General features: G+C 35.9%; 1 protein-coding gene across 3 annotated transcripts; it reads left to right on the top strand.

Moving 5' to 3' along the window:
- The first annotated feature begins 8235 nt into the window (after positions 1 to 8235).
- Positions 8236 to 18435, top strand: cog7 (component of oligomeric golgi complex 7). 3 transcript variants are annotated; one of them, XM_082184098.1, is made up of 18 exons: positions 8236 to 8459; positions 8568 to 8773; positions 9287 to 9435; positions 9945 to 10061; positions 10134 to 10302; positions 12141 to 12223; positions 12307 to 12429; positions 12530 to 12728; positions 13082 to 13209; positions 13631 to 13785; positions 13887 to 14003; positions 14088 to 14153; positions 15088 to 15268; positions 15350 to 15490; positions 15573 to 15656; positions 15814 to 15928; positions 16004 to 16147; positions 17723 to 18435. In XM_082184098.1, exons 2-18 carry the CDS (start codon positions 8608 to 8610, stop codon positions 17887 to 17889), a joined length of 2304 nt encoding a protein of 767 aa, XP_082040224.1. In that variant the 5' UTR covers positions 8236 to 8459; positions 8568 to 8607; the 3' UTR covers positions 17890 to 18435. The 3 variants fall into 3 exon arrangements, with proteins under 3 accessions (XP_082040224.1, XP_082040223.1, XP_082040222.1); XM_082184097.1 differs by having other exon boundaries at positions 8236 to 8475; positions 8589 to 8773; XM_082184096.1 differs by having other exon boundaries at positions 8236 to 8475.
- The last annotated feature ends 70 nt before the right edge of the window (positions 18436 to 18505 follow it).

The raw sequence follows: 18505 nt of genomic DNA, 5'->3' as shown, positions 1-18505 counted from the left end.
GCAGTAGGTAGAGTTAGTGCGGCTCGTTTGGATCGATTTTATTTATATAAAAATCAAAGTAATCGGGTGATTGGTGCATCTATCACACCTTGTATTATCTCTGATCATCAGCTCATTACAGTGAATGTTGTTTTATCAGAAACAAAACCACAATTCTTTTATTGGCGTTTTGATATCAAATTAATTCAGGATGTTAATTTTTATGAGAATTTTAAAATGTTTTGGAATTGTTGGGTTGAAGATAAAAATGATTATGAAAATCTGCTTCAGTGGTGGGAAATAGGTAAAACGCAGATTAAGCTTTTCTGTCAACAATTTATGGCACATACTGCATGTCAAATTAAACAAGAAATGGCCAAATTAGAGAAAGATATTCTAAAAATTCAAAATATGTTAATTGATCAAAATGATGTTAATGTACAAGATGATCTTAGTCAAAAGAGACAGGAGTTAAGTAATATGTTAAATGAAAAGGTAAATAGAGCTCTTGTGAGATCACATTTTGTTTCATTGCATGATATGGATGCTCCCACGAAATTCTTTTTTAATTTGAATAAGAAGTGTTGTCATACTAATTATATGCATGCATTACGCACACCTGATGGGAATGTTACTTCTGATCCTTTGGAAATGCGGAGACTTGCTGTTGATTTTTATGTGGACTTATATGGTAAAGAGTGCACAGGAAGTGAAGTCGTGGATGAACTTTTTAATAATTTGCCTGTGCTGGATGAAGAAAATGTAAAGAACTTGGACTCTGATCTGACATTTGAGGAAGTTACAAAAGCAGTGAATCAACTTTCATCTGGTCGTGCACCAGGAATCGATGGTTTACCAGCAGAATTTTATAAAACTTTTTGGGGAATAATCGGAAGAGACTTTTTTACAGTTTTACAAGAAAGTTATAAAGCTGAGGTTCTACCAAAAAGCTGCCAACGAGCAGTGCTCTCTTTGATCCCAAAGAAGGGAGATCTTTGTCTACTTAAGAACTGGAGACCAGTAGCTGTTTTATGTTCCGATTATAAAATTTTATCTAAGTGTTTGGCTAACAGACTTAAAGGTGTTCTTGATGTGTTAGTACAGAAAGACCAAACATACTGTATACCAAAAAGGTCTATTTATGATAATTTGTTTTTAATGAGAGACATTATGGATTATGCTGGGATATATAATGTTGATTTTGGTCTGCTTTCTCTAGATCAGGAGAAAGCTTTTGATCGTGTAGACCATCACTATCTGTTCAAGGTTCTTAAGTGTTATGGGTTTGGAGAACATTTTTTAGCATGGATAAGAATTTTATATACTGATGCTGTAAGCATGGTTAAAATAGGAGGTGGTTTAAGTGTACCAATCCAAATGAAAAGAGGGATAAGGCAAGGGTGCCCTATGTCAGGTCAGTTATACACCTTGGCAATAGAGCCTCTACTTTGTTTGTTAAGAAATAAATTGACGGGTATTCTGGTAAGTAATAAGCCAGAAGCTGTAGCTATTAAACTTTCTGCTTATGCAGACGATGTAACTGTTATGGTTAGGAATACACATGATGTTCAAGTTATAAAGGAAGCTTTAAAGATTTATGAAGGGGCATCATCAGCCAAACTTAATTGGCAAAAAACAGAAGCCTTATGGTGTGGTTCTGAAGAAAGCTCTTTACCAGAATTACCAGAAAATGTCAAGTGGGGGAAGTCCGGTTTTAAATTTTTAGGAGTATATCTTGGTAAAGATGAATGTAAGATGAAGAATTGGGAGGGGTTAGTAGATGGAGTGCTTGTAAAGTTGTCTAAATGGAAATGGTTGCTACCCCAGTTATCCTACAGGGGAAGAGTCCTGATAGCCAATAATCTTATAGCGTCCACCCTTTGGCAGAAGTTGATGGTTTTGGATCCTCCAAGAAATATAATAGAAGACATTCAAAAGACTCTTGTTAAATTTTTTTGGTCAGGACAACACTGGCTAAAAGCTGCTGTCCTATACCTTCCCGTTAATGAGGGAGGACAAGGACTAATCGACATTTGTTCGAGGATTGCTGTATTCCGATTGCAAGTGGCACAGCGTCTCTTATATCATCAGCATCAGCAGTGGATGGACGTAGCATGTGCGTTGTTGAGGAAAAACAGAAGAATGGGGTTGGATAAACAACTGTTTGTCATGTCTTTTGATGGACTAGTAATGGAAGGATTGACTGTCTTCTACCAGAGTGTATTGCAAGCCTGGCAGACTCTATCATTTTCAAGAGTATGGGAAGGATCCAATCAGTGGGTATACGAAGAGCCTTTGTTTTTTAATCCACTTATCTCTGTTGAGGTGTTGAGTTCTGTCTCTGTGAGGTCGGCAATGTTGAAAGCAGGAGTCTCTAAAATATGCCACCTACGAAGGGGACTGAGCTGGATATCGGTAGAGGAACTGACACAGAAGGTGGGCTTCAGGTCTGAGCGTTTTATCAAGAGGATGCTGGATGATCTTGAGGAGGCCCTCCCTGTTCCTATAAAGGATTTTATGAAAGTTTATCCTGTGGGGAAGAACTGTGATGCTACAGAAAATGCCCATTTTCCTGAACTGCATGTTTCTATAAAAAAAGGGGACTGGCAGGAAGATGACGGAAAATTGCTCTCTATGGATAAACCAGAACTGAATATTTTTGGTATTTTGAGCAGACAAACACTTTACAGAGCTTGTGTAAAAACCATCAACTTCCAACATCTTAAGGATGTGAGAGACACTAAATGGACAATGGTGTTTGAATCAGGCTCTTCCCCGAAAGGTAGCTGGCGGTCCCTGTACAAAAGACCCATTGAAAAGAGGGTGGGGGATCTTCAGTGGAGAATTGTGCATGGGATTTTAGCTACGAACAGGCACAAAGCACTCCTTAATGTTTCAGATGATGAGGGTTGTCCTTTTTGTGGGGTATCTGAAACTGTTTTTCATCTTTTTATTGAGTGTCCACGTTTGGATCAAATTTTGAGTTTAATGGAAAGCTGGAGTATGCAGCTTATGGGCAGGTTTAATCAAGAATTGTTTATTTTTGGTCCTAATTATTCAACAAAATATAAATCCAAAGTGGTGTTATTGAACTTCTTGTTTGGAGCAGCAAAGTTGGCAATTTGGTGTACCAGAAGAAATAAAGTAGAAGGGAGGGAAAGTGTGGACATTGTTTTGATGATGAGAGGTTTTATAAAGAAGAGATTAATGATGGAATATGCGTATTTCAGACTTATTAATGATGTCAATTCTTTTTTTCATGTGTGGGGAGTTGATGGTTTTTTATGTGAAGCTGATGTTCATGGAGATCTTGTATTTAATTTGAGTGTTCAGGAGTGATTATTATTGTTATTTTTTTATTATTTTTTTTCTTTATTATTATTATTATTATTTTTATTTTTATTTATTTATTATTAATTGTTATGTGGAAAATATAAATGTATGAATATTTTAACGGTTTTTACCTTAAAAATATAGGTCACTTATGTTTATATTGAATAATTAAAGAAGATCTAAAGTCTCTCTCTCTCTCTTTCTCTCTCCCCCCCCCTCTCTCTCTCTCCCCTCCCCTCTCTCTCTCTCTCTCTCCCTCTCTCTCTCTCTCTCCCTCCCTCCCCCCTCTCTATCTCTCTATCTCTCTCTCTCTCTCTCTCTCTCTCTCTCTCTCATCCTTTTGATGATCAAGTCTATCAGTCATCTGATCTCTTATCATCTCAAACCTTTTCACACTTGAGCATTCAGATCAGCAAGCTCTGACAAGTTTCAGACGTTTCCTAACCAATATTATCACACTTCTGTTTGGTGCTTTAAACTGCTTTGAAAGCCTAAAAACATAGCCTATCCACCGCTATATAAAGAGCTGGGTGATAATATAGCTAATATTATCGCCCAGCTCTTTAAATAAAGTTGGATATATTGGGAGTATGGTTGTAACACTTTTTGTTTCAGTATCTGTGTAACTCACTGAATTATTAAGCTAGACTGCTCAAACTTTTATACAAAGTACCCACATTTGTTCACTACAAAAGGCACCAATTCAAACCTCAGTAAGAATATCACAACACTTATGAATTGATGTCAAATGCATGCTACCGGGGTTAAGTTGTAACAATTAGGCAAAATAAGCAAAAACAGCGGCCATCCAATACAATATGCCTCAAAAACAGATTTATTGAAACAATCCAAAAGAACAATATGCTTCATTCCTGACTAACCACAGCTAAGATCCACTTACTGTTTGACGTATGTCTGTAAAGAGTCTACTTACAAGAACAAACGTCCGTAACAGTATTTATGCTCAATGAACCCTCGACTGCAGTGTACCTGTGTAAAGAACGTAGATCTAACAACAAAAAATGTCTATGTTTGAATATTCCCAATCAGAGTAACAATGGTCAAAATCAGTGTTTTAAGCCCTGGATTGCAGGTTTGGTGACCCCAGAGATTGCATTTTTACCCTCACTTCCTTTGGCTTTGAGTTGCCAAATGGCTCCGCACAGACAACATCAAAGTTTTCATTGTCTGATGTCTCAGAATCCTCACCACTGGATTTCAACATTGTCGTCGCAACTGATCTGACTGACCTAGCCTAGCTGACCCAACCTCATCAGTTCCTTTTTTGTTTTTAAAGCACTGGCTGGCACACATCTATCTGTCCTTCTTTTACACTGTCATTACAGCCTTGAAAACCATTCATATGTGATCTGGGAGGAAGTGGGTAAATAATTTATATGAATATGAATATGTTTATCCGCATACATGTACAGTTCTCACATAGGTTGATTCAACAGTTTGATTGCATATACCGTCTCAAAATATGAACTAATCCGCAACTGGTTCTTTATTGGCATCGATGGTTTAATGAAGAATCTGTAACATCTATGGAACCATTCCATTGCACTAAAGGTTCTTTATAGTGGAAAAAGCTTTTAGATATTAAAATGCTCTTCACACCAAGGAAAAAATGGTTAGAACTGTGGACTGAAAGGTTCTTTGCATCGCTGTGGAAACTCCCTAAACCTTTATATTTAAGAGCAGTGTTGGGGCTGAGGCATTACAAGTATTGTGTAATCATGTAATCAGATTACTTTTCCAATCGCGAAGGCGGCGTCGTGTGTAAACATAATGGTTATAGACTAAATGTGAGCGTGCATTTACTCATTTCAACTGCACAAAAACAGAAACATTCCCTAAAATGAATAAAAACGGTAAAATGTGAACTCAGAATATTACGCAATAATTGCAATAATTAAATGTCAAATAATACTAATAGCCTATACTTTGTGTATTTAATCTCACTTTATTAACCAATGTCTTTGTTGCTGACCTTCAATGATCCAATTCAACCTTACCAATTGGCAAAATTCAATTTTGATGGGAAAGTGCTTTTACATTTGCCCAAACTTTTTTTTTTTTAAACAATCAAAGCAAGCCCAAAAAGTAATGCAAAAGTAACATAAAACATTTCATAAAAAGTAACTAGCACAATTAGTTACTTTTTAGGGAGTAATGCAATATTGTTAAATGCATTACTTATAAAAAATAACGTTGATCAACCGTTTAAGAGTATAAACATTAACAGCATGATTTTCTGAAAAGATGCTTTGAAACTAAAAATAAATTTAACTTAACTTTACATGTTGTTGCATTATTTCCATGTTATCACTGTGAAGCTGCTTTGATACAAACTGTATTGTAAAAAGCGCTATATAAATAAAGGTGACTTCACTTGACACGTAATGGTAAAACCACCAAGATAAATAGTGCAGCAAGAGAGCTTTTAAAAGAATTGTTGCGAGTCCATAGTTCAGTTTTAGACGTGAGAATAGGCATATGGTTTATATTGTTATGATTGTTGTGATGAGTCAAAGTTGAGGTTAAATTTGAAACTACACACTTCTTAACCCTATACGCCTACGTTGATGAGAATCAAACCGAGGCCTATATATATTCACGCGGCTTTAGAGGAGCTTCTTTGATGGCTAGTTTTGTTTGTAAGGTTTGTGCCTTTTGACCAGACATTCTTTCAGAAGATCAACCAAAAATAAGAGTTGTTTTCTCCATAATGAGTCATGCACCTTTCCGATTAACAGTAGTTTTGCATTGATGATATCAGATCAATCTTTCTCAGGCCCTGAGGTGAGTTCAATCTGATCGTCCTAAATAGCATCTTTGGATGGCAACACCTAATTCTGCCTTATGATACGCGCTACACAGGCGTCCTACTTTCAAGCGTGCCCTACAAAGTAACAGATGTCTTTGCAAAAGCAAGTAAACACATGGCAAACGGATGGTGCCAGTATTTAGTTAGCGCTGTGCCAGCGTTCCAACACTTTGGTAAACTTGATATCACTTGATATGATGCTAGACATTATGTGCCAGACATGTGCTCGTGTTTGTGGTTTTTTTTCATATCTAAAAATCAGCTGCTGAGACATCAAAATACCAGCAAAAACCTGGTCTATTCAGGATTCAGATGGTTCAAACTTGGTCTGCAGTATTCATACTCTATAATTGAAGATTTCTAATGCATCATACAACAATATTCCAACACATTATCAACATGACAGATCTGCATTAGTCAAACAAGTCACTTCATTTTGAAAGTTGCATTGCATTTATTGAATTTTAAAGAGATTTCTATACCCTTGCAGCAACATATTGTTAGCCCAGATCCAGCCCACATCTGGTACACATCTGGGCCGACACTATGTTGCTGGAAGGGTAAGTAACTCTCCAACATGTTCTCTGTTAATAAGAGCATGAATGTATTATCACACAATATTCTCTGCTCAGTATTTATTCTTCAAATGCCATGCGTGTGATTCTGGGTTCAACTGACCCAAACTGATATCGTCAGCGTTAACTATCTCTTGAACAGAAAATGGTTGATTCTTATCTGATGAGGTTCTGGAAGTGTTGAGCTACAGGAACTTTGGGGAAGATAAGGACAGGAAGTAACAAAACATGCTGAAATGAGTAAAAAAACTAAAGCTGTCAGAGTAAAAAAACTGTCTCTTTTAATTCACTTACTTTATATATTTGTTCATTTTGAAAATGTGGAGCACAACGGGGTGCTTCAGGTTATATCACACTACTGAGTTTGACCTTCCAACTTTAAATGCAAAGCAAAAAATAAAAACATGTCACAAAAACAGAAGATTGGTTTATGCTATGTTAAAAAACTCTGATTGATAGCTCTGTCATCGTTTACTCACCCTCAAGTTGTTCCGAAACTGTATTAATTTAATAATGATAATTGTGCTGAACACAAAATAAGATATTTTGAAGAATGTGGGTAATCGAACAGTTGCTGGTCCCAGTGGTCCCCATTGACTTTCTATAGGCCTATGTAACTGTTTGGCTACCCACATTCATCAAAATATCTTCCTTGATGTTCAACAAAATAAGAAAAAATGTATGCAGTTTTAGAACAATTTGAGGGTGAGTAAATTATGACCGAACTTAATTTTTTTTGGTGAACTGTCCCTTTAATAGGCTATGTGGATGATCGGCTTGTGTTTCTTCAACATGTCTGTCTTTAAGAAAAACAAGAATAGAAAAATGTGAGTGAGTGAACAGTGAGCACTTGAAATGGAGATTTTTTTTTAAAAACACGTTCATATTCTTCAGTGTCATTTGAAGAGATGAAATTGCAGCATTTGACCTCAAATAATGGTGTAAATTAATATTGAGGCAGCAGGAGGCAGCAATGAGCTGATAGATAGATAGTCTAAAATCAATGTACGTCATCCGTGAGTAAATTACAGCAGGAATAAAAGGTTTAGGACTAAAAATAAAAGGACAAAAAATCTTTAGGCTACATTTATACATAAAACGTAAAGCTTTTTGTGTTTAAATGGGCTTTTTTTTTTTTTTTTTTTTTAAACACAATTTAAAATACAAGAATGTAAATTTTTCCCTTTCAGTATTTTATTTTATTTTATTTTATTTTATTTTATTTTATTTTATTTTATTTTATTTTATTTTATTTTATTTTTTATTTTTTTTATTTACATGTGACCCACCCGAACAACATTCGGTGCAACACAGCCACGTCACTCAAATGAAAGTTATTTTAATTACTTCAGTGTAATGCACATGTTTATATACATTAACAATAATAGCAGTCGTCTACATTAATAGTTTTCGTCTATACACAGTTTTTCCATTTCACTAGGTTTTGTAAAACTAGGTTTTGTCCGTTAAACGTTTCGAAAGCGGAACGCTTCTTCATCGCATTTCCCCCCCGCCGGATATTATTAGGAAGAGCGCAACCAGGAAGCAGTGTACAAACACTGAAAACATTAAACTCAGAAACTGCATATCAGTTTTATTCTAAAAAAATTAACGCTGGAGGAAGCGATCGCACTGCTTGAACTGTATCTCGTGGTCATGGTTATATCTTTCTCATGGGCTGTTTATTTTATGTTCGTGTCTAAGGCTGGTGTGGGCAAGAATTATGGAATAGACTGGTGAAGGTGTGCTGAGTGATCAGTTGAGTAAACATCAAAATACACACCGCGTAACATTTACAACATGTCTGTTTATATCCGCTCCCTTTCTGCATGTGGTTTTGACTCTTTAAGATGGTGAATTCGGCTCTGTAGGGTCACTGAAGGGGTCAGAATGGACTTCTCCAAGTTCCTGGCAGATGATTTCGATGTGAAGGACTGGGTGAATGGAGCTTTTAAAGTGGCTCAGAAAGACGCGCCTGGTAAAACTGACGCGCACGCCTCCACGCTGGTCATGAAGCTGCAGCTCTTCATTCAAGAGGTCAATAACTCGATAGAAGGTGTGTGTGCACGATTTCAACACTTAAAGCTCACTTTCAATGTCATTTTTTTGAAAGAAGTCTCTTCTGCTTCTTTACTCAGAAATACAATAAAACTGTAATATTGTGAAATATTATTACGATCTGAAATAACTGTTTTCTATTTGAACTTATTTTAAAATGTAATTTATTCCTGTGATCAAAGCTGCATTTTTTAGCATTCAGTGTCACATGATCTGGTGAATATGAATATGATGATTTTGTGCTGTTTCATATTTTTGATACAAGACCGTCAAAGGATTCTTTGATGAATAGAAAGCAGTCATTTGAAACAACTTTTGGTACATTATAAATGTCTTTACTGTCACTTTTGATCATTTTAATGTCACTCACTGCTGAATAAAAGTATTAATTTCTTACAAAAACCCAAAACAATAAAATGTTATAAATGTCTCTGACTGCCTCTCTCTCTCTCTCTCTCTCTCTCTGTGTGTGTGTGTGTGTGTGTGTGTGTGTGTGTGTGTGTGTGTGCAGAGAGCAGTAATCAGGCTCTGCAGAATATGCCGCGTGTACTGAGGGATATTGAAGCTCTGAAACAAGAGGCGTCATTCCTGAAGGACCAAATGATTCTGGTTAAAGAGGACATCAAGAAATTTGAACAGGACACAGTGCAGTCTATGCAGGTAACCATAATACACTCATCCAAATCACTCTATACTCTGTGCATAAATACAGGGATACAGCTTGATAGTTAATAACAACCATTAAATAGTAATAAACTAGTATTCACATTAATAAACCGATTTAAAGATATTTATTATAAAATAGTTAGTTCAAAGTGTTTTGCAAGCAAGTCCAAAGAAAAAAATATCAGGAAAATTATTATATAAGTAAGTAGTATAAAAATGATAGTTGTGTATAGGAGACAGAGCAATTAATAGGTCAGAATGCTCTATTGCAAATGTTCACTTTATATGGATTTACACAACCGATCAAAAGTTGATTTTTCTCATCAAGGCTGCATTTATTTGATTAAAAATACAGTAAAAACAGTAATATTGGGAAATATTATTATGCAGTGTTGGTGAGCATAAGAGACTTCTTTCAAAAACTTCATAATAAATATCATAAATATTCCAAACTTTTGCTGGGTGGTGTCTAGTATTTAGTATTGAGTGTTGATGTCCGGCAGGTGTTGGTGGAGATTGATCAGGTGAAGTCTCGAATGCAGTTGGCAGCAGAAGCGCTTCAGGAAGCGGATAAGTGGAGCACTCTCAGCGCTGACATCGAGGAGACCTTTAAAACACAGGTGAGGTGTTGCACGTCTGGTTTCACCTGCGTGTGGATGTCGTTCTGAAGTGTTCGTGTGTGTTTGTTGCAGGACGTGGCCGTGATCAGCGGTAAACTGACCGCCATGCAGGGAAGCTTGACGATGTTGGTGGACACTCCAGACTACAGTGAGAAGTGTGTTCAGCTGGAGGCTCTGAAGAACCGTCTGGAAGCTCTCACCAGCACACAGATCGTCTCCACCTTCAACTCGCTGGCTACAGGTGACACACACAGGTCTCAGAGACCCTGTTTACACCCGGGATTACGATGCGCTTTAGTCGATCGGATCACAAGTAGACGAGGGAGACGCTTTCCAGTTCACACCTGTTTTAATCCGTATATTTTGTCCACTTTTAACCACTTCTGTGCTGATTTCTTCAAGGGGAGGGTCTATGGGTGGATAAATGTGTTTTTTTCAGTTCTTTCGATCTAATGGATGAAATACGCTCACGCAATTTACACATGAACACGACGTAAAAACACACAGAGAGCATTGTTTTTCAATCTTCAAACCAAACTTAGGTCCCATCTGACAAAGTTTAAATCCCGTCTGGCTAGTGCGCTTCCCATAACGTCACGCATTAGGTCAGTAGGCGGAGAGTAGGGGTCTTTTATGCCAGTTCGAACGCATTCGACCACATGAGCGTTTACACTACAAAAGCAATCCGGTCGAATGTGTTTTTGAAAGTGGACAAGAGCAAAACGTTTTAGACCTCGTTTACACCTGTGTTTAGTGTCGTCCACTTGTGATCTTAACACCAGGTGTAAACAGGGCCGTAGTCGCCTTCAGCGGGTTGATGCTTTTGGATGAAAGGACCTACATTTTTAATTATGTCACCATTCAAAGCTTTGGGTTTTTTAATGAATACTTTTATTCAGCAATTAAAATTGACAGTAAATAAAAGTTTAATGATACAAATATTTCTATACTAAATAAATGCTGATCTTTTGTTCTTTTCTATTTATCAAAGAATACTGAAAAAAATATGAAGCAGCACAACTGTTTTCAACATTGATAATAATCAGAAATGTTTCTTGAGCAGCAAATCATCATATTAGAATGATTTGTGAAGGATCATGTGACACTGAAGACTGGAGTAATGATGCTGAAAATTCAGGAATAAATTACATTTGACAATACATTACCGTTCAAAAGTTTGGGGTCAGTAAGATTTTTTAAATGTTTTTAAAAGGAGTCTCTTCTGCTCACCAAGGCCGCATTTATTTGATAAAAACAATAAAATTAATAGTAAAATATTATGACAATTTAAAATGACTCTTTTCTATTTTAATATATTTTAAACTGTAATTTATTCCTGTGATCAAAGCTGAATTTTCAATGTTGACAACAGTTGTTTACATTTTTATTTCATGATGCGATGATGAATAGAAAGTTCAAAGGAACAGCATTTATCTGAAATCTAAAGCTTTTGTAACATTAAACACTACCGGTCAAAAGTTTGGGGTCAGTAAGAATTTTAATTGTATTTTTTTGGGAAATAAATAAAATAAATCAATACTTTTATTCATCAAGGATGAGTTAAACTGATCAAAAGTTACAGTAAAGACATTTATAATGTTAGAAAATATTCTATTTTAAATAAATGCTGTTCTTTTGAACTTTCTATTCATCAAAGAATAAAAAATTAAAAAAATTACACAACTGTTTTCAACATGAATAATAATAATGAATGTTTCTTGAGCATCAAATCAGCATATCAGAATGATTTCTGAAGGATCATGTGACACTGAAGACTGGAGTAATGATGCTGAAAATTCAGCTTTGATCACAGGAATAAATTACAGTTTAAAATATATTAAAATAGAATATTTTACAATATTACTGTTTTTTTTTTACTTGTTTTCAATCAAATAAATGCTGCCTTGGTGAGCAGAAGAGACTTCTTTTAAAAGCATTAAGAAATCTTACCAAACCCAATCGTGTCAACAGTAGTGTGTGTGGACAACTTTGTAGCATGCAATCAGATACTAGAACCAGAATGATCTGTTTTATAATATGCTTTAGCAAGTTAATCTTTATTTGTATGTTGTGTTTCAGATCAAGCAAAGCTTTTTGTGAGAGTTTTCACTGAGATGGATAGAATGCCTCAGTTACTGACTTACTACTACAAATGCCACAAGGTATAGTATTTTGTCACTGATTTCAGTTTGGCTGTGGAATCAACCTGAGCTTAACACATAAATGTGTGTGTGTGTGTTTGAAGGCACAACTGTTGACCGTGTGGGAAAGCATCTGTCAGTCAGACGCCTCTCTGAAGCAGCAGCTCTCTGAGTTTTACGACACACTTCTGTCCACGTGGCACTCGCAGCTACAGTGGAGCAGCCAGGTATACACACACACACACACACTCACTCAGCCTCACTGCAGTGGAATGTTAATGGCTTTCACTGTCACACACACTCAAGCATGTGTATGTGTGTGTGTAGGTCTTTAAAAACCCCTGTGAAGTGCTCACAGTGCTGATGATCCAGACGCTGGGGGCGATGGTGCCATCTATCCCAGACTGCATTGCTGTGGCATTGAAGCGTTGCTCTGGCGACTGTCGTCTGGATGTGCTGTTGGATCTTCATCAGACGGCGGCTAACTTCAGTCGAAGCCTGGAGGCAGCAATGCAACCACAGCTCGGTCTGTGTCTGTGAAAATCTAATTAAAAAAGATTTGTGTATATTATATACATTTATATGTCACACAGTTTAAGTTGTGAAGAACATTTGTAAAAGTACATCATTTACAGTAATGAGATAAAAAAAAAAAAAATTCAGTATATTGATGAGAATTTTAGCAAATGGTCATTTATTTAATTAAAAAATTGCATTAAAGTTTTCCTGAAAAAAAGTATAATTCAAATGCAAATGCAAAATGAATGCAGATTGAAATAATAATTAAATTTTTTTTTTTTTTTTTGATATTCAGTTTTAAAGAGGTCATTGTATCTGCTTTTTCCTCATCATTTTCCTGCCTTTATGTGTGTGTTTCAGGCGAGTGTAACCTCCTGAAGGTGGCAGAGCTGGTATCATGTGTGTATTCACCTTATGCGACTTATCAGATGCAGTTTGGAGAACTAGAGGAGACAAACTTACTGATCCAACTCAGCGCTGTTCCACTGGTGAGCAAACACACCGTTTCATGTTTGATCTTGAACCAGTACAAGTACAAATTATGTTTTTGTTTTTATTTTCTGAAATTACTTTTCGAGTTGTGAGTTTATGGTCTGATCTAAATGAGATACTGAGGAAAAAATACAAAGACCATAAATAAGCATAGTTTATATTATTGCATTGGCTGTATGGAGTCTAATTTGCATACAAATGATTCTTTTTTTAGTGAATCGCACTCACAAACTCATTCTCAGATTGAATCAATCTAACAAATTGCTAACTGAATCTGAGCAGTTACTGAATTTACTAACTTAACACTAAGAATGTGTAGTCAAATGAGTTTTGTTGTATAACTATTAAAATTCTTGTTTTTTTCCCCCACACCCACAGCATTCACCATGTGTTTTATTGATTGTTTGTGTGTGTTAGGAGCGTGGTGAGGTTCTGGACTGTGTGTTAGAGCTCACACACTCGGTTCAGAAGGTGTTTGGTTTGGCGGCTGCTGCCGTCGATCGCTGTGTGAAGTTAACGGATGGTCTCGGTGTGTGTGGGCTCATCAAAGCCCTTCGAGCGCTCTTCAGCAAGTATGAATCATGCAAGCATTTACTACACTTAAACGCAGAGACAAACACACAGCCCACAGGTCAGCCGCGCTCTCCAGCTTATTCTCTCGTTTATTTATCAGGTACGTGTCCGACTTCTCTGTCACGCTTCAATCAATCCGGAAGAAGTATAAGTTAGAGGACACGCCCTCCTCTGAGGTGTTCACTGAGGATTGGACGGCTTTCCAGAACTCCGTCAGGTGGGCGGGGCTTCTTTTTTCATTAGTTTATCAATGTATATAAAGTTTTATAAATGTCTTTCAATGTGTTCCTGTATCTTCTAGGATCATTGCAACCTGTGGAGAGCTACTGAGACAATGTGGAGCATTTGAACAGCAGCTTTCAAATAAGTAAGAAATCTATTTTATCCATTAGTTAAATTCTATTGACTTAAAGGTATAGCGGAGGATGTTTTACTTCCTGGTGGGTAACCTATACTATTGGTCCTCCTAATTGTCAATCATTCTGGTGAATCAATCAAACTTTTCAAAAAGTGGAGAGGGTGGGTCTTATCTAAAATTTGGAAAGATCCTCCGCTATACCTTTAACCTTCAGAGACCCAAGCATTAATATTCATGATTTATTATTTTTCTCACGCATAATAAACGTCTTTAGGAAACCATTAGTCGTAAAAAAACAAAAACATTTCAGTCAGGCAAAATTTGCATCTGTGTATAATTTGGAAAAACGCAGCAAAATTGCAATGCTGGGAATTTTGGATTGCAAAATTTCATTATTTTGTGATCAATAAGTGAAAGTTTTGAATGTTTTTGAAAAGTATATTTCAACCAATAATGATACAGTCATGAAAAGTTAAGAAATGTTGCTGTTTGACCATTTAAATACTTTAATATTCATATCAGAGTATATTTCATATAATGTAGTAATTGTAATACCTCTATGTATGTTCTAAATTCCATGATATGTAAGACTCGTTCCAACGTCTAAGTGGCTTACATATCATGGAATATAGAAATAAAATGTAAACAATATTCGATGTCAAATTTCATACATGTATTCATACTTTGTTCCCAAAGTGTTAAGTATTGTGTCTGTTGGCTGGCGAATTTTGTGTGACTTTAGCATAAATTTCAGAGTGTCTACTATTAACCCATATTTAGTGAAAGTTATTTACTTTAGTAAAGTTATTTATTTATTAACTGCATTATACAAATGAAGGGTCCCTGAGGGTTGAATTCTACCTTTACTATGCCTGTTACGCTACAATAATGGATTAGAAATGATTGTCTGTCAAGTATCATAGTTGTGCATTGTGATTGGCAGGATCCTGGGGAGGGCGGGGCGTTTCCTGTGGGAGGGGTTTAACCCCAGAAGTCTGAGTGGCTTACAAGAGGGTGTGTCTGAGAGGCGGAGCCAGAAGAACCCATGGCAGGAATACAACTATCTCCAGCAGAACAACACTGCGGAGTATAACACTCTACTGGAGACGCTGCACTCCCTCAAGGTGCACTTCATATATGTGTGTGCTTCGAATGTACAGCATCAAGTGTAGAGGTCAAGTCTTACGCATATGTGTTTTGTGCAGGAGAAAGGAACAGGAAACTCAAGCTTATTGGCCGAGACTCGCGCTGCCCTGACGCGTCTGAACCAGCAGGCCAATCAGCTCGCGTTTGACTCGGTGTTCCTGCAAATCAAACAGCAGCTTTTCCTTCTCAACAAACCACAGGTGCGTTTGCACGGCGTGTTTTTGCTCACTGTGACGGATTGAAAAGATCGTGTTTGATTAGATGTGCTTTTGATGTTTTAAGGCTTGCGGTTCTGCTAGTTTGGGTGGAACGCTAACTGATGATCTGCCGGCCTTCAGTTTGTCACCGCAGGAGTACATCACTAATGTAAGACAATATTAAGTCAATGTCCTTATGATGTCAAACATGATGACAAATCACAAGACGCTCCTACAGGTACAAGGACAAACACAAGCCACTGGTGTTCACAGGACTAGAGGAAGCTCAGTGGGTGTTATTACACACTTTTGTGTTTTGTCTATAGATTGGCCAGTATATCATGTCTTTGCCTCTGCATCTGGAGCCATTCGTGACTCAAGAGGATCCAGCGCTGGAACTTGCCTTACACACCGGCAAACTGCCGTACCCTCCAGAGCAGGGTAAACACACAAGCACACATCCCAGCGGATGAATCAGCCCTTTCCTACACTAATACATGCTGTGTATCTCTATAGGCGACGACGTCCCTGAGCTGGAGAACACGGCGGATTATTGGCTGGGTTCTATCGCCAGGGCGACCATGCAGACCTATTGTGATGTCATCCTACAGCTTCCTGAGCTGAGCTTACACGCAACCAAACAGCTGGCAACTGACATAGGTGACATCATCATTACGTGTATTACGACATCACTTCATGGCATCATTATCACCCACAATAATTAATATGTAACGCTTGCACACAATGACACTACACGGCTGGTGGCAATGTTTTTATTATTCATTATTAACATCAAGATTTGCAGTTCACATTTACAAACAGTTATTAAAGTAAAGTGTGTATTTTGAGTCATGATTTCTTTTAAGTTTCCACCATTTTTATTTACATTTTTTCATTCACTTGTTGATTATAAATGTTGATTTAAATATTTAATTTTTGTTAATATTCCAATGAAAATGTTTTTTTTAATGGCAATAACTTTAATTTTAATGGCAATATATATATATATATATATATATATATATATATATATATATATACACACACACATATATATATCAGGCCAAAAGTTTGGACACATTACTATTTTTAATGTTTTTGAAAGAAGTTTCTTCTGCTCATCAAGCCTGCATTTATTTGATCAAAAATACAGAAAAAAAAAGTAATATTGTGATATATTATTACAATTTAAAATAATTGGTTTTCAATTTATTATACTTTAAATTATCATTTATTTCTGTGATGCAAAGCTGAATTTTCAGGATCATTACTCCAGTCTATCACATGATCCTTTAGAAATCATTCTAATATTCTGATTTATTATGAGTGTTGGACACAGTTCTGCTGACTAATATATTTGATGAATAAAAGGTTAAAAAGAACTGCATTTATTCAAAATAAAAAAATATTTTCTAATAATATAAATCTTCTTTACTATCACTTTTTATCAATTTAACACATCCTTGCTGAATAAAAGTATTGATTTATTTCAAAAAAAGAAAAATGACTGACCCCAAATTACTGACCAGTAGTGAATATTGTTGTTACAAAAGATTTCTATTTTTAAAACATTTGCTTCTTTTTTTTAATTTTTTAATTTTTTCTTTTTATTCATCAAAGTATCCTAAAAAAATAATTAATCATCATATTAGAATGATTTCTAAAGGATCATGTGATAGACTGGAGTAATGATCCTGAAAATTCAGCTTTGCATCACAGAAATAAATTATAATTTAAAGTATAATAAATTGAAAACCAATTATTTTAAATTGTAATAATATATCACAATAATACTTTTTTTTTTTTTTTTTTCTGTATTTTTGATCAAATAAATGCAGGCTTGATGAGCAGAAGAAACTTCTTTCAAAAACATTAAAAATAGTAATGTGTCTAAACTTTTGGCCTGTACTGTGTATATATATATATATAAGAATTATTTACTTTAATTCTGAACTATTCACAATGATTATAAATATCTCTCTCTATACACACACACACATATATATATATATATATAATTGAGTAGTTATAGAATTAGTATATATAATTCTAGTAAATATATATATTTATATATACATTAATATTTTTAATATTTATAATTAAAAATAGGCCTTTGACACACTCAAGTTTCCTTAGATATTTGCCTGATTTTCTTTTCATAATAAATCATTTGTTATAATTTAGAGCGTGTCAGTAAAAACACTTGTGTATGTGTGTTTTTAATTGTCATGACAGAGTACCTGAGTAACGTGATGGATGCGCTAGGGTTGCAGACCTCTAGAACCCTCCAGAATATCGTCACTCTTCTTCGTGCCAAACCGGAGGAATACCGGCAGACGGCCAAACCCGTCCCGCGCAGACTGACGTCCACCATCGCCACCCTGAGGGGTCTGGAGTACTGACAGCGGGACAGACATGAGTAGACGGGTGTGTGTTCGTTGAAGGATTTTTTGCTGTTGTTGAATCTAACACCAAAATGTGACCATAAACAGATCTATATTCCCAAACAAACACAATAAATGTTAATGGCACTTCGGATGTGCATCTTTTATTTTTGTTTTTAACAAATTTTAAGAAGTTGACGGTTTGGGGGTAATAAATATAGTGGGATTTAATTGTGCAGAAAAGAAAATGTTACATTGATTCAGTTTTGCTTATTGCTGTGAATCCAGTGATTTATAGTTGAAATGGCACAATGAAAGATTGTTTATGCATATTTATTTTTTCGTGTTTTGCATGTTTGCCATTATTCCTCCTAATCATTAATGAACATGAGCACTGTTGTGTTTCTGCTTCATCAAGCTACATGGTAACTTTCTAATGCTTTTTATGTCTGGCTCTCTGACTTTGTATTTTTATTATTTTTGCTCACATGGGGACAGTTTCATACAGCACTTCAAGAATGTTTTCAATTCTGTTAATTTAACAAAATAAAGCATCTGAACAGATTTTTAAGTGCATTGTTTTGTGTTTCACAGTGCATCATAATAAACATCACAAGCCAGTTCTGCAATGCAA

This window comes from Leuciscus leuciscus, assembly GCF_965113295.1.
Source record: "Leuciscus leuciscus genome assembly, chromosome: 11".
Classification (NCBI taxonomy): Eukaryota; Metazoa; Chordata; class Actinopteri; order Cypriniformes; family Leuciscidae; genus Leuciscus; species Leuciscus leuciscus.
The sequence above is the reverse complement of the archived record's forward strand: the minus strand, read 5'-3'. Positions and strand labels throughout refer to the sequence as shown.

Bases quoted from the DNA above. Each gene is read 5' to 3' on its own strand.
- cog7 (XM_082184098.1), top strand. From the start codon at position 8,608: ATGGACTTCTCCAAGTTCCTGGCAGATGATTTCGATGTGAAGGACTGG. The intron at 12,729-13,081 runs GTCTGTGTCTGT...TGTGTGTTTCAG, and splicing joins AGCAATGCAACCACAGCTCG to GCGAGTGTAACCTCCTGAAG. The intron at 15,491-15,572 runs GTGCGTTTGCAC...TGATGTTTTAAG, and splicing joins TCCTTCTCAACAAACCACAG to GCTTGCGGTTCTGCTAGTTT.